Below are 15,908 nucleotides of genomic sequence, written 5' to 3'. Positions count from 1 at the left end.
GAGGTGTCAGCATGAGAGGGCAGAACAACATGGGCAATGTTGTGGTGACTGGACATCAGCTCCAGGCTCCCTGATCGGGAAGAGGAATTAGATGAGGCCTCTTTCAGATAAATGAAAGAAGCATCATGTTTCCAGGCCTCATGTTTCCTTGTTGCAGACCTAAGATATCCCAATATCTGCAAGGTACCAGGCGTCCAGGAGGGTTTTGGAGCTCATTGACAACATCTTCCTGACACGGGTGACTGAGGGGTCAGTGAGGTGAGGTGCCCTGTGGGACTTCACACCTACAAACCAGAAAGATTTGGTCAGGGATGTAACAGTCAGGGATGAGAAAGTGGAGCTGAGGCCCCTGGAAGATGATAACTGGAGGATGGTGGGTGAGGTGGTGACATCGAAGTAGGTGTGAAGGGTGAAGGACCTCAGGAAATCTGATCGGCCTTACAGAACAGCCTGCTTCAAGCACAAGAATGATCTCTCCAAGTACCCATGAAAAGAAGCATTTATCTCGTGAGGCTGCTTGTCTGAACTGATGGAGCTCCAGGGCTAAAAGGCAGCACACAGGAGGTGGAAGCAGGGGAAGCTGCAAAGGGGGAATTTAGAAACCTTGTCTATAGATGTAGGGAGTGATGCCAAAGCTGCCCTGGATTTCATACCTGCAGGGGAGGCTGAGGGCAGCAAGATGAGCTGACACAGCTTCCTTACAGTAAAAGAAGAGACAGGGCGATCATGGGCCTGCTGCTGAACTTCCTAAGAGTAGAATCAGACAGGACTGAGGTACTTCATGGCTTCTTTGTCTCCATCTTCACCAGCAAGGTCTCCCAGGACATTGTTCCTGAAGGCAGGAGTCTGGAGAACACCCAGGAGTGGATGGGGCTCAAGTCAGGGGTTACCTGAGTAAACTCAAACACGATTACAGAAAAGGAGATGGGTCATTTGACCAGCTCCCTGAACACAGGTATAGCTGTGCTGTGGCATCTGAGATTCCCAGGAACACCCTGCTTTGGTCCAGAGGATGTGACTCCTCTTGAGGTGGCCTGGACTATCTCCTCACTCACGTGGTGATTTAGGCACCCACTTTTCTGACATATTCAGTCTTTATCAGGAGATGCTCCACATCCATATGCACTGGAGGCTGCTGATACCACCTGTTCTGGAAAGGGAGGGAAGGGCGAGCATGGAAGGAAATAGAAGAAATGTGGCTTTATTCCTATTTATTATGGAAATGCTCTCTGTTTGGCTATTCCTGAAATCTCCCTAATCATCCACACCAGACTTGAAGCCTTCAGGAAAATGCTGCACAGAGCCTTGGCTGGTAAGAGCATTTTGGATGTTAATGAGCCCTCTGCTGCCATGATCCTGAACTGCAGATGCTGAAAGAATGAACAAACCTCTAATGAAGTGAAAGGCAGAAACAAACTGAAGTTTGTGAGGGCGTTTGGGACCCCACGAAGGGCCATCACTGACCCAGAGCTGAAGGAAACAAGCAGTCGAGGTCCCTGTCCCTGGAGGCTGGTGAAGCAAAAGCCTTGAGACACTGGCTACAGGTGGTAAAGGTGATGTGCAGGTCGCTCTGATGCCATGTGAGCCCTTCATGTCTGTTCATCATCAGAATGGTGTGGGGGACTACAGTGGGTCCATGGATTCCCTGACGGAGGGCATGGGAACAGAGATCAGCCTTGAAGATATTAAGGCCTACCCATGAGAAAGATGGGCGTAAAGGAGTGTCCGGACATATTAATGTGTACCCGTGAGAGAGAAGGGAGTAGAAGAGTAACATTGATGATAGCAAAATCAGCCAATGAGATGTTACTGCTGTAACTTGTAACCGATAGTGAAGAGACACAGGAATTGGTAAAACTGTATAAAAATGCACTTGTGGCAATAAATGGCATCTACTACTTTCATCCTGGAAGAACTTAGTCTATGTCATTTGTCTGTCTCAACCAGGACAGAAAGGCTGAGCCCTGACCAGAGGACCAGCCAAAGGAGATCATTTCTCTCTGATATTTCTCAGGCTCAGCCTGTGGTCATTGTGAAGGTATTTGTGTTTTGGGTGTGGGTTTGGTGCCAGGTGCTGTTGCTTTATCCACAAGGCTCTGGTGTTCTGAGGATTTGGCAATGCCTGTGAGGTCCTCAAAACCCATTCAGCTTCTTTCATAGACCTGGCAATGGTTCTCAATCACCTAAGCCGTCCCAGTCCCAAACTTGCTTGAATCCTCAATTTGGATCCATGCCCCAGCACTGAAATGCACATGTTCCTTCTTCTGCTGCCCTAAAATTAAAACCAAAGGCAGTCGATTCCACATTAACATGACCAGCCCATGCTCTTCAGGTCTTCTTCTTGCCTTTAACACACTCACTGCTACGCATAGACCACTCTCATCCTGCACTCCCATGTGTCTCACAAACCTTTCGCTCTTGTCATCCAGCAACAGGCCAACACTCCAGGAGGTTGGTGCTTCCTCCAGGCTCATGGATGATTCCTGAGGACCATCCAAGTGTGGGCAGTGCAAGAGAGGAGCAGAGCGAGGTCAGCTCATGGGCCATGACTGAGCACAGCCAGCCCCAGCAGCAGCCATTCCCATCTCCCAGGCACAGCCATGCCCACAGCATGCAAATGTCACTGCCTTATATGATTAGTCCAAGAGAGGCCTGCCTTCTTTCCATAACCCCCTAAAAACCTTCCTCCTGTTCCCCCTCCACCCACAGACATCAACCGCGTTCCACTTGCAGGCTCAGACATGGTTGTAAGGATCTACTAACATCGTCAGCCATCACCCTTTTCTACCTCACATCCCCTGACCCTCTCCCACACCACACATGGGCGGTCACTGCTGCTCAGGGCCTCTCGCTCTTCAGAAGATGACTTGAACTTCTTGGTTCTTCCTGATGCTTGTTATAATCTTCCTTGCTCCCTGCAGACCTCATGGTGAGTTTCCTTGTTCATGTCAGGGTCTTCATAACCAGCTCTTATGGAATGCTTGTCTTTATGTGATCATCCGTGCAGGTGTTATCCCAGAAAAGTACCAAATATATCAAATCTGATGCTGAGTGAAATGCAATAAAACCTTGTTGAGCCACCTCCATAGCTGTGCCTTTCCAGCAAGGAGTTTCTCCTGAGAAAGTGATCCAGCCTCTGCCACTCTCTGGAGAGGAACATGAGCAGTGTCCGTGCACCTGGGGACGCAAAGGGTGACTTTTGCAAGACCACCCTTTATCTGAAGCACAGAGATATGTACGTATGGATGGGGTATCAAGCCTCTTAGTGCAGCAGAGATTGGAGTTCCGATCTCCCTTCATCTGCCCTGTGTGACAGCGTTTAAAATCAACTACCCCAGTCAAAAAGTTGCTTTTGATTCTCTTCACAGTCTGAAGCACCACATGGGTCAGGAGATGAGCCGAGATACTCAGCGAGGACTCACGCTTCTGTGTTCTTAAACTTTAGGTGTTCCCAGGAATCTCAAGAGACAAGGTGTGTTGATTCCTGGGTTCAAGGAGCTGGTCGAGTTCCTCGTCTCCATTTCTGTAATGGTGCCTTTTATGCCTGGCTGATGTGCAGAATCTGTACATGGACGTTGACAGCTGTTGAACAACCTGCTCTGAAAGGATTGACAAGGTGGCCTGTTCTTTCTGGAAGGGTATTAGCACAGAAAAAAAGGAGAACCTGGGTTGGGGCAAATGAAAAGGGATGCAAAAGTTGTGGTCAGGACTGTTTCTGGTTACTTGTAAAGCAGCCCTGTGCCTCATGTGAATGATTTCTGTGATCAGAGAGAAACTGAGAGTGCTCTCTTAATAGAAAACCTGAAGGGAAAGGAAGGACAGCGTCATCCAGACTGGATAGGTCCTCAGAAGGTGTCTTGTCCAACATCCTGCTCAAAGCAGGGTCAGACCAGATTACTCCGAGATTTATCCAAACACAGTTCGGTCGCTTTCTGGGACAGAGTGAGTGCACATGCCTGGGAAACAGCTTCCAGTGCTTGACTATGCTCATGATCAAAAAGTTTCTCCTTTTATCTCGTTTCCTTCTAAGCCCAACCATCCAGATTGCTTTTTACCCATCGACTTGCACACCGATGCAGACCATAATACACTACCTTGGACACAAGAATGTTGCAGGGGATGATGCTGAATGCCCTGCTGACTTCCAGGTAACAGACCATCAATGTTTTCCCCACATCCAGCAACCCTGTCCTTTCCTCACAGAAAGCAAAGAGGAGGAACAGGCACAATATACCCTGGGTAAACCCCCTCACCTTCTCTTTCAGACACTCAGAAATGGAGTCAGGGTGCACATGCTCCGGGGTACAGCCTTGAGTTCCCCTGCTCACCCATTGGCCACTTTTGAAAAGCGCACACACTGTGTGAGAGGTGCCAGTGGTCAGGGAGTGTCCCCAGTGTCCATGAGCTTTCAGAGATGGTGGAGAGTGGCCTCCCTGTGACATGGTCCTGCTGTCTCAGCTCCTGGGATGCTGCCCCTCCTGTCCCATAGACTGGTCAGGATTGTGTTAGTTCCAGTGACCCCTGACTTGATCCCCACCCACTGCTGGTTGTTCTCCTCCAGATTCCTGCCTCGAGTCACAGAGGCTTGGGAGACAGCAATTCCTCAGAAGAAAGACTCTTCCTTTGAGAATGCTGGTAGGAAATGTATTTTGCTGAGTAACTGGACGCAATTATATATTTTACTATATATTTACCAACACATAAATATATATTTTTCCTTATGATCACATAGAAAGACAGATAACACAGGTCTGTTGAGATCACTGCCAACATGGCCATCTTAAAAAAGAACAGTTCAATTAACCTTTTTCTCCTTCTTTCCTGCATCAGGCAAGAGTGGCCAAGAGCTTTGAGCTTGACTCACTCTGTGCCAAGGGTAAAAAGGGGCATTGACAGTCCAGGGCAGTGGAGTTTTTGGTGCCTTTCACTCTGTGCAAGATACAAGGATTATCTCTCTTAATGCTGTAGGCTTTGGTAGGATCGAAATCTAGAGAACATTTTTTAAAAATGGAGGGAAAAAGAAACCAAATGAAAGATGTAGAGTGAAGGAAATGTCTTCTTGCAACTTTAAGCATCAAACATTGTTGGTGTTATAATTATTTTTCTTTGTTTTGAATACTTTAAATGTCAATGTTTTCCCATGACATCAAAATGAGACTTTTCGGGGTGTGCGTTAATAGCTAGAGGAGAACTTGTGATCTTCCACAAGATTTCCCTTCTCAGCACTCTCTGTCTTAGGCTGTGCATTCGATCTCCCTCATCTTTTATGTATTTTTTCCTGCCCTAACTAAACTGATCATGTCTGAAGTCCCATTTCCAGCAGCTGATCTGCACACAAGCACTTGCGATTGCTCTCTGGATTTCCCTTCCTCTTACTCTTTGATCACTCGGACTCTTGTCAACAATCCAGTTTCTGCTTTTAGCTTCAAGGAGGTAAAAGCTTCCTTGTCTTTTGGTAGTCTGTCTAATTCTGTCTTTAGCCAACTCTTTTATTGTGTTTATTTTGTAATTCATTTCTGCCTAAAATATTTTCTCATGGTTATGCCTTGTGAATGGTGAATCTCATTGGTGGCAGTTTGTCCTTGGCATACAGTTGAGGAGTGTGTTTTCTTTTAATCATGAATCTTATCAGCTTTATTTTGTTTGTTCAAAAGGAAAGAAAATTCCCTCTTTGCCTGTGTGCAGCCAGGTCTCCAAGGAGAGCAGGTGGGAGCTGGTGCAAAGGAGCTGGAACATCCAGCTGCAGACTGCAGTGGAGAAGTCTGGGGTAAGGAAAAGGGATGCAAGTGCCAGGTGGCCAATGAGAGAAATGATGGGGTTGGGGAGGTGAGGAGCAAGGTTGTCCACACAGTGTCAGACCTCAAGTGTCAGACCTTCTCCAACCAGTCCAGACCTCCACAGGAGAGACCCTGGATCGATATAATACTGATAGAATATTTTCTTTAAACGGAAAAATTAATGAAATACACCCTTTAAAATAGAAAGACGCTTTTATTAGAAGCTTTTTGAAATCTTTCTACATAGTTACACCAAGAAAACTCTCTAATTCACTGTACAAGAGTAGAAGGAAATTACAAGAAGAGACATGGTTTCTTAGAGCTTTTTTCAGAATAATGAGCCCCATGGTGCATTTGGTGCTGAGTCCTTGAAACTCACTGAGGTGCTGAGAGGAGATTGCACAAACCTTGCCAGAAGTCAAAGTCAGAAGAAAAAAGTACTGAGTACCTTGAAGTATTAATGAGTTCCACTGAGGGCAAGTACCAGCAAAGCCTCCCCAGGGACTCGTTAGAGCAGAGAATTGGAGGCCATGATGGCAGATAAACAAAGGGTCATGTGCAGGCAGCTGAGGTGCTGAGAAAACCCTGGTTTTGTTGGATGAAGCAGAGAGGCCAAGGCCTGACCCCCAGCCCCTGGGAAGGCAGATCCTGTCCCTCACCCATTGCTCAGGGCTCTTCCTGGGGCAGGGGGATGTGGGCTGTGTGATGCTGAGTGAAGGACAATGGTGTGACAGTTCCCAGCCTTCCTGGGGGTGTGCAAGGAGGCCATGAGGTGCCCCAGTGCCTGAGGACAACATGTCTCCTCATAGGCCTTGGTGGCAGAGATGATTGCCATAGCCAAGGGGACAAAGTCTTGGGTTCTCTTGGTGACTTCCAGCCTTGCCAGTGCCCTTTGCCATCTCCACCACAGGTTGTCCTACACTGTCCCACAGCTGCTTCTGTTTCCCTGCAGGCTGCAGACACCCATCTCGCTTCCTCCCCTTGCTCTCACCCTGGTATTTCCATACATTGACTGATGTGTCTCCACTCTCATGGTCTGTTCCTTGAAACACAAGGTGGTGGACTGAACTCATGCTCCTTCTGGATGATTTCTTGTACCACAGCACTACCCTTTGAGTGACATTTCTTCCTTCTCATGTCCAGTTTCCACATTCCAAGCTGCGCTGTGTGGCAGTGTTTCTCTCCTCTGCTGTAGAAAGGAGGACCCTGAAAAGTACTGACCTGTCAATCTGTTACCTTTGCCTGGGAAGATCATGGAACAGATCCTCCCAGAAGCTGTGCTAAGGCACAAGGAGGACAAGGAGGACAGGGAGGTGATTTCAGACAGCCAGAAGCAGAAAGGAGAAGCCATGACCTCCAGGCAATGGGAAGGGGAATCCTGTCACTCACACACGGCTCAGGGGTCTACCTGGGACCGTGGGATGTGGGTGTGCAAGGCCGAGGGAAGGACAACACTGGTACAACAACTTCCAGCTTCTTCATTGGGCCTCCAAGGAGGCAACGAGGCCCCAGTGCCATGAGGACAACATGTCTTCTCCTAGGCCTCAGTGGCACAGACAACTGCCATGGCCAAGGGGACAGAGACCTGGGTTCTGTTGGTCCCTTCCAGCCTTGCCAGCACCCTTTGCCATCTCCATCACAGGCTGTTCTACACCGTCCTATCCCTGCCCCTCTTTCCCTGCAGGCTGTAGACATCCATCTCGCTTCCCCACCTGCTCTCACCCCAGCATTTCTGTCCCTTCACTGATGTGTCTGCACCCTCACTGGCTGTTCTTTGGAACACAAAGCCATGGGCTGATCCAGCTCCCTCTGCGTGACCTCTTGCACCACAGCCCTGCCCTTCCAGTCACATTTCTTCCTCCTGATATCCAGTTCTCACCTTCCAAACTGCACTTCATGACTTTTTTTTCCCTCTTCTTTTTTTTTCCCATTACCAAGGAAAGCTCAGCCACCTGAGTAACTGCCCATCAAACAGAGAACCCAACCTGTTAGTCTTCTTGTCATCTTGCACTCGAACAGAGAGAAGTAATCTCACAATGATCTTCTAAATCTCAGGACTACTGCTGGCCTTTCAGCTTCTCTGATAGACACAACCATGTTCCTGCTGCTGTCCCATCATGTACTCAGATGAGATGAACATGACAATCCATCTCCAAGGCCTTTCCTGGGTGGGACCTGTAGGTACTTAGGCAGAGGTTCTTTCCCAGCCGTGTCCCTGCTGCTGGCCTGTCACCTCCAGAGACAGAACTGACCTCACTGTCCCCTTCACAGCCACACGCTTCTGACTGGATTATGAGACACTGACACACAGCTGATGTCATAACACACCATACCCATCCATCAACCTCCTATGGCCCAGGACCTGACCAGATTAATGTATGCTTGTATTATGGAAGTTATCAAATGCATATCCTACTAACGATTTGAGCACATAAACATCCCAGTCCTGCATCCAGGCAGATTCCTCTGGTACGTAACATCCAACATGAAGTGACCTCTAGACACCGTCTGCCCCACAGGCCTTCATGGAAGCTCAAGGAATGTCTGGTTATTTTTCACTTGGGCTCATCTCACCTCGGGTTCCTGTCACCTCACATACATGATGTGCATGCTCACAGCTCATTTGTTCAATGAAAACCTCCTGTTGCCACTCTCAAGGGATGGGAGGTACCTCAGCCTTAAGGTGTGTGTCCCTGCTCTGTCTTCATCTGAGATGTCCCACGTCATGTGGAATGGGCAGAGAGATCTCAGTTCAAGGAAGGACAACCCAGTGCTGCATTCATGTGTTTTCCCGTGGGATGTTCCTCCCAACATGAAGTGACCTTGAGACACTGTCTGTCCCCCAGTCCTTCACGGAAAACCCTGGAATAGCTGATGGTGTTTTTGCTCACTAGGGTTCATGTCAACTCATGTACATGATGTGCGTGCTCATATCTCATCTGTACAATACAAATATGGACTGCTGAACTACCCATTAAGTGTCCATCCATGGAGGGATGAACAACCTCTGTGGGTTAGAGGCCAGTGTAGGAAATGGTGGTTGTGAGGGGCCAGTGCATGATGATTGACCTGAGGCTCCTTCCCAAGGGGTGTCCAGTGCACAGGGGCACAGCCCAGCCCCTGCTCTGCTGGTCCTGCAGGTCTCTGGCAGGAGGCCTGGCTGTGAGAGGACACTGCTGTGTGCCCAGCCCTGCACACACACACTGTGCAGCTGCACAATGGTGTTTCATCTGTGGGCCACTTTCTTAGGCATGTTCTTGAGAAAAGCTATGAAAGAAGACCTAAAACTTCCAGGACTGCACTCAGCAGATCACCATTCTTCATGGAACGCTGTTCTGAGTCCAGCTCTGTCACAGCAGTGCCCATTGCCTGTCCCTGCCTGCGCTCACAGGACTGACACACAGCAGGACGGTGACCAAGCTGCCAGAGCACTCAGGCCTTGCACCAACACAAGGGATGAGAAGGAGAGTGTGGGAGTGGAACGAGAACAGCTCTGGAAGGCTGCCAGGCTGGGACTCTGCTCCCCTCCACCACTGCAGACAGAAACTGTCCCTGCAGCTGCAAAAAGGCCTTAAAAGAAGATATCAGGGGAAAAATAAAACAAAATGAAACACTGCAGGGCCTTTTATACATTTTATTTTAAAAGTAGAGAAAAGGGCTCCTCATTTCCATAGACACTTGGTCAGAAAAAAAGGCAGACAGTGAATTAGGAAAGGAATGACAACATCATGACGAAACACAACCACAACAACAACAAGAAACACTGAGAATATAATGAGTTACACTATAACTGCTATGCAGAGGGTGAGAGTTTGTTGCTGTTTCTTATTGTAAAAGTGCAGTTATCAATTTCCACACTGAATCCTGGAGCTCCTGGTTCCTCATGCTGTAGATGAGGGGGTTCACTGCTGGAGGCACCACCGAGTACAGAACAGACACCACCAGGTCCAGGGATGAGGAGAAGATGGAGGGGGGTTTCAGGTAGGCAAACATGGCAGTGCTGACAAACAGGGAGAGCACGGCCAGGTGAGGGAGGCAGGTGGAAAAGGCTTTGTGCCGTCCCTGCTCAGAGGGGATCCTCAGCACAGCCCTGAAGATCTGCACATAGGAGAAAAGAATGAAAATAAAACAGATAAAAGCTGAAAAGACGCCAATCACAAGAAGCCAAGCTTCCCTGAGGTAGGAGTTTGAGCAGGAAAGCTTGAGGATCTGGGGGATTTCACAGAAGAACTGACCCACAGCATTGCCCTTGCACAGTGGCAGTGAAAATGTATTGGCCGTGTGCAGCAGAGCATAGAGAAACCCAGTGGCCCAGGCAGCTGCTGCCATGTGGACACAAGCTCTGCTGCCCAGGAGGGTCCCGTAGTGCAGGGGTTTGCAGATGGCAACAAAGCGGTCATAGGACATGATGGTTAGCAGAGAATACTCTGCTGAAATGAAAAAGAGAAACATAAAGACTTGTGCAGCACATCCCAAAAAGGAGATGGCCCTGGTGTTCCAGAGAGAGTTGGCCATGGATTTGGGTACAGTGGTGGAGATGCAGCCCAGGTCGAGGAGGGAGAGGTTGAGCAGGAAGAAGTACATGGGGGTGTGGAGGTGCTGGTCACAGGCTATGGTGGTGATGATGAGGCCGTTGCCCAGGAGGGCAGCCAGGTAGATGCCCAGGAAGAGCCAGAAGTGCAAGAGCTGCAGCTCCCGTGTGTCTGCGAATGGCAGGAGGAGGAACTGGGTGATGGAGCTGCTGTTGGACATTTGTTGCTGATGAGCGTGGGGCACTGTCACAGGAGCAAAAGACAGTGACAAATTAGGGAAGATTTCTCTGAGCAAAATCAAAGCCATTTCTCATACACCTTTACCCTGATACACACCCCCTTGTCCTTTTCCAGACCTTCCTTCAGCTCCGTGGCTGAGCCCTGGGTGGTGCTGGCTGGAGGTGCCGTGAGGAGCAGGACCTGTGCCCGCTGGCTGCCCAGGAGTCAGCCCTGCTCTGCAGCAGGGGTCATGGGAATGGGGGCAGGGGCCAGACCTGGGGTTCAGCTGTGTCAGATGGAACCATTCCTGCTGCAGAAGGGCCTGTCAGCATCTGCTCTCCCAGTGATAAGGAACCAGGATTACACAAGGCAGTTTGAGATTTTGGGGTTTTTACAGCTTCCTGCAATTGCCCTGGAGAATGTTCTTCTGTCTCAGAAACCCTCAGCATTTCTGCTCCATGTCTGTGGGTCAGTGCAGATTAAGGGGACCTGGTCTGTCCCTCTGTCTTGCTCCAGCTGCCCTGGGCTGGCACCTTTCTGAGATGAAGGCTGATCACACTCCCATGTTACCCTGAACAGCCACCAGGCCCTGCTGAGAGCAGAGGGACCCACCTATGACCATGACACGTCTCATCCTTTCCTAAGGTCTCAGCACCCCACGTTTAGCCCAGGACACACATGGCTCATTTCACAAACCCAATGGGATTTTCGCTGTTGTAGCATCTCTGTGCTTCTCCATGGGGCTTAAGATAACACTAAGGTGTTATAGCACAGGTTTGCATCCTGGTGGGGAGCTCACAGCTTGGAATGAAAACCTCAAGGACATAAAGAAGTGTCGTAATGATGGCGTTTGATTAAGGGAGACTCAGCTCATGCCCCAGCCCCACAGACTGCTTTGCCCACACCCCACATGTCAGAGGAAAGCTGGGACAGGTGTTCCCATGGACACAGCTGCAGGAAAGGACCCACAAGATCAGGCTGTGACTCTGCAGCTGAAACTCCCATCCCCAGAGAGCCTGACAGCAAGAACCAGATCACACCAACAGTGACCCAGAGCAGTGGAGCAAGAAGGAAACTGCGGTGAGGGTGGGTGTGAGAGAGGCCAGGGCAGAGGCAGCCGGGCACTCAGACAGCGTCACCCTTCCCCAGCTGTGCAGCCACCTCCCACACACCAGCATTGCCAGGCAGCTGCTCTCAGCCCCTGTGCTCTGCAGAGGGAACTGGAGCTCTGGCTGCACAGGAGCTGCTTCATGCCTTGGAGCCCCCGGCCCTGAGGGCAGAGGCTTTGCTGGGTGGGAGAGGAGGCGAGGGGGCTGCTCACAGGAGGGATCTGCACTGCAGGGGATCATCCAGAGTTTTCTCTGTTCTCCCTCCCATAACAATTCTGGGTTTAGTTTCCTCTCATTTCTGATCTTTTCCCTGCTGCTTGGAGATTCTCCTGCTGAGAAGTGTTTCCCTATTGATGTCTTTTCCCTTTCAGTGCTCACGGACCCCATTCCACCCTCTGTGCCCTCACCCTGGCCTTACAGAAACCTGCCTGTTTGCAGGGCACTGCCTGGGGGCATCATCCTGTTTGCAGGTTGGGAAACAGGACAGGTCAGATTAAAGCTGATGGGTCCAGCAAAGGTGATGCAGGTGCTGTCCAGAGGCAGAGGGGTGGTGAAGGGATGTTATGAGCTTTCTGGCAGACATACTGATCACTCAAAGTTGCAGTTCAGGAGTCTCAGTGACTTTTATAAGCATGAGGGCTCACTTACATTTTATCCTTTCCTGCACCCCCCCACCCCTTGGGATAGGAAACTGAAAAGACAGGGTCAGGAACGCTCCTTATCTTTCTGGTAGTCCTCGCATTGATCTTGTCCTTAGGGCATGCCCTTGGAAAAACGCTGGGGGTGATCTGGAGCTGTGAGTAGCCCTGACCCACAGAGGACTCTCCACAGCAGAAGCACCTTTCCTGCCCTGATACTGGTTGCTCCTTCCCCCCACAGCTTCTCCCCACAGCACCATGGGGATCTCTCCGGGCAGGCTGAGTTCTGACCCTGGCAGGTGGCGGAGTCGCTGCCCTGGCACAGCCCTGGGGTGCAGGGACCCTGCTCTGCAGGACAGCCCTGGGCACCCCTGGGTGCTCCCCCCTGCACTCACCCTCAGCAGAAGGTGCCGTCATGCCCCATCCCTCTGACAGTGCAGCAGGGAAGCACTGCTCTGGAGCATGTTCTTCTCTACAACTGATACACTGTGAGAAAGACCTGACAGATCCTGTAAACTGTGAGATGTACCACCTTTAGGAGATCCCTCCAGGAAATGCAGCTGCGTTGTCCTCCAGACAAAGACTTACCATGTCAGGACTGTGAAGATTTGTCTCTCATCAAATCCTCAGCAACCTACCCCTCCACATTGCCTTTAATCTTTCTCTGCCTGGCTGCTCTCCCGTCAGCATCCCCAGGCAGAGCCCTCAGCCCTGCTGCGCTTTGCAGAGGAGCTGCTCCTGGGCAGAGCTGTCTCTCTGCAGCGCTGCCGCTTGCCATGAGCTCCCTCTGTCCCAGGAGCCCAGCCCAGCTCAGCAGCACAGGAGCAGCCCATGATGTTCCTTTCTCTGTCCACTATGGGCTCCCCTGTGGTATTGCTGGGGCTCCAGGGGAACGTCCCATGAAACAGTGTGAAGTAATCAGTGCTGTTTCTTCTCTCACCTCTACAGAGACAATTCCTACCTGCAGTAGTATTTTTCATATTAGAATTTGGGCATGAGAATCATCTTCTCTTGTCCCATCATTAGACAGGACACCAGGAAGGTTACAGCAAAGATCTAAACTCTCCAAGCTAGAGAGAAGAATATCTCCAGTTGCATGAGTTTCGGTATTTTATTCTGTGTTTGTAGTCCTTGGGTTAGAAAGACATTCAGCAATCTTCTGGCCATGTCATGTCTCTGCTCTGAAGCAAAGCCTTTGCACACATGGAGTCTTGCACACTTGGTACCAGGTTTCCTTGTGGCAGGTCAGAGGTTTCCTGGTGCCACAGCTGGGGTGGTTCAGCCCAGATGTGAGGCAATGTCCTCAGCCAGGGACCTGACTGGGGGAGCTGGAGCTGTCAGTGTTGCAGACAGAGCTGTGACACGGATGGAATAAACTGCCAAGGCAGGGTGGCAGAAGTTAGTTCATCTGGTCTTGAAGGACAGCAGCCTCCAAGCACAGCAACAGTCCAGAACAAAACTCGGTCTGGACCTGTAAAGCAATCCGAGGGCACCATAATCATCTGTTCCTACTTCAGGAACAGTTAAAGGAGAAACAAAGACACCGTGTGGCCACTGATGAATTTAATAAGAGAAAGAGTTGAGAATCTCTGTGTCCTCTTCTCCTCCCTCTTCATCAGCAAGGTCTCCCAGGCTTCTGTGACTGGAGGCAGGAATCTGGAGAACAACCAACCGTGAATGGGAATCAAGTCAGGGCTTGCTAGAACTAACACAATCCTGACCAGTCTATGGGACAGGAGGGGCAGCATCCCAGGAGCTGAGACAGCAGGACAATGTCACAGGGAGGCCACTCTCCACCATCTCTGAAAGCTCATGGAGACTGGGGGGACTCCCTGACCACTGGCAGCTCTCACGCAGTGTGTGCACTTCTCAAAAATGGCCAGTGGGAGAGCAGGGGAGCTAATGACTGTGCCCCAGAGCATGTGTGAGTCCTCGTTGAGCATCCTGGTTCATCTCCTGACCCATGTGGTGCTTCAGGTTGTGAAAAGAATCAAAACCAACTTCTTGTCTGGGCTAGTTCCATTCTACATGCTGCCAAACAGGGCAGATGAAGGGAGCTCAGAACTCCAGACTCTGCTGCACAGTTGGGACTTCAGAGACTGGAAATGCAGGTAACAGTGTTGTGTCAGTGCACACCACATAAAGATTCTGGCTTCCTTTGTGCCTTTGTACTGACATGGGATCTGTTCCTTGGCCTTCTTTGTCTCAAAACCAAACTATTCTCCTATGTCACCACCAGCTCACACCAGAAAAAAAAAAAAAAAAAGGAGAAAAGTTACGAAAGAAGCATCTGAGAGAAAAAGCATTGTTCTAATAACTTCTTTCAAGACACAACTACTGAGGTGTAGTAGACATTTCGAAAAGCAAGAGTGACTGTTAGGAATGAAATTAAAGAGCTTTAGTTTATCATCATCACCAGTGAGAATAAGGAGTTCCCTCTTACTGTTATTAGTGGTAGTATGACTGTTCAAAAACATCCTTCAAAGCATCTTGATTTTTCCTGGGCTCCAAAGCTCAGCCTGCTCAGATTTTGAAAGGATTGCTTCAAACCTCTGTGACCCAAATCTCTACAACCGTCTCTCCTCAACAGTCTTTTACCCCAGGAAGGGAAAAACTTCCAATGCAGGCACAAAACAAGTGCCCAACCTGCCTGGAGAGCCAGGACAGTTGTGCCACACAACAGCAGCCTCTAAGGGAACCTGGAAGTGATGGGAATTGAAATGGATTCAACCCAAATCATAGAATCATAGAATCATAGTGAGGCACAGTAATGACCTTACAACCTGTAAGACTGTAAAGCAGGTATGTTTATTTCAGTGCTGGATACACGGGGGAATAATTTCCACCAAAGACTGTGCAAATTTCCAGTAGCTGTGAGCTTAGTTAAATGCTGTAAAGTGTTACATATTCATGAACGTTCTAGGAATGCCTATACATATTCATAACCTGTCCCCGAGAAGGTGGTTCTTATTACAATGAGTTCTGGGAAATCATTTCCATAGTCTCCACGTTTGGCCCCTCCTGGTTGCGCCTGCGCAGTGATCGTCAACCGGGGTTGTCTTCTCTGTACACGTTCACCTCTGGCCTGGTGTGATGAGCTGGCTGGTACTCAGACTACTTAGTTGGTTAGAACTGGCGTATCTCCTGTCCTGTGCCCAAGTTTCGGTTATCTAATTCACCCAAGGATGCGCCCAAGATTTTGTCTCCCTGCAAGGCCTGTAAAGTCATCAATAAACCTTTGTTTCTCTTACACAAGGCTAAGCAAAGCTAGGCAATTGTAATGTGAGTTAAGGGTTCTAAGTGTTGTGGGTTAAGGGTTTGCTCTCTAAGCGTTAGCTTCTTAAGTGTTAGTTCTCGAAGTATTAATTAGTTAAGTGTTAATTTGTTAATTCCCTGTATCAATAGCATCATAAAATCATTTAGGCTGGAAAAGGCTCTTAAGAACATGGAGTCCAACCATAAACCAAACACTGCCAAGTCCAACACTAAACCATATCCCTTAGCACCACATCTCCACATCTTGTAAATACCTCCAGCAATGGAAGCTCAAATCCTGAACTGAGGACACTATTGGCTGCAGTTAGACATAAGATACTTGTCATGACTGTGAGTTCGGACCTCGCTGGCGGAAAG

The 15,908-nt window shown here is 49.4% G+C and overlaps 1 protein-coding gene across 1 annotated transcript; it reads right to left on the bottom strand.

Moving 5' to 3' along the window:
* Positions 1-9,602: 9,602 nt before the first annotated feature.
* On the bottom strand, positions 9,603-10,148 carry LOC135999706 (olfactory receptor 14J1-like; the record flags this gene model as incomplete). The annotated part of the gene is made up of 1 exon (XM_065653263.1): positions 9,603-10,148. A coding segment is annotated over one exon (546 nt), but the record flags the coding sequence as incomplete, so codon positions are not given.
* Between the last annotated feature and the right edge of the window lie 5,760 nt (positions 10,149-15,908).

This window comes from Caloenas nicobarica, chromosome 29 (assembly GCF_036013445.1).
Source record: "Caloenas nicobarica isolate bCalNic1 chromosome 29, bCalNic1.hap1, whole genome shotgun sequence".
NCBI lineage: Eukaryota > Metazoa > Chordata > Aves > Columbiformes > Columbidae > Caloenas > Caloenas nicobarica.
Note: the sequence above shows the minus strand (reverse complement) of the source record. Positions and strands in the feature narration are given on the sequence as shown.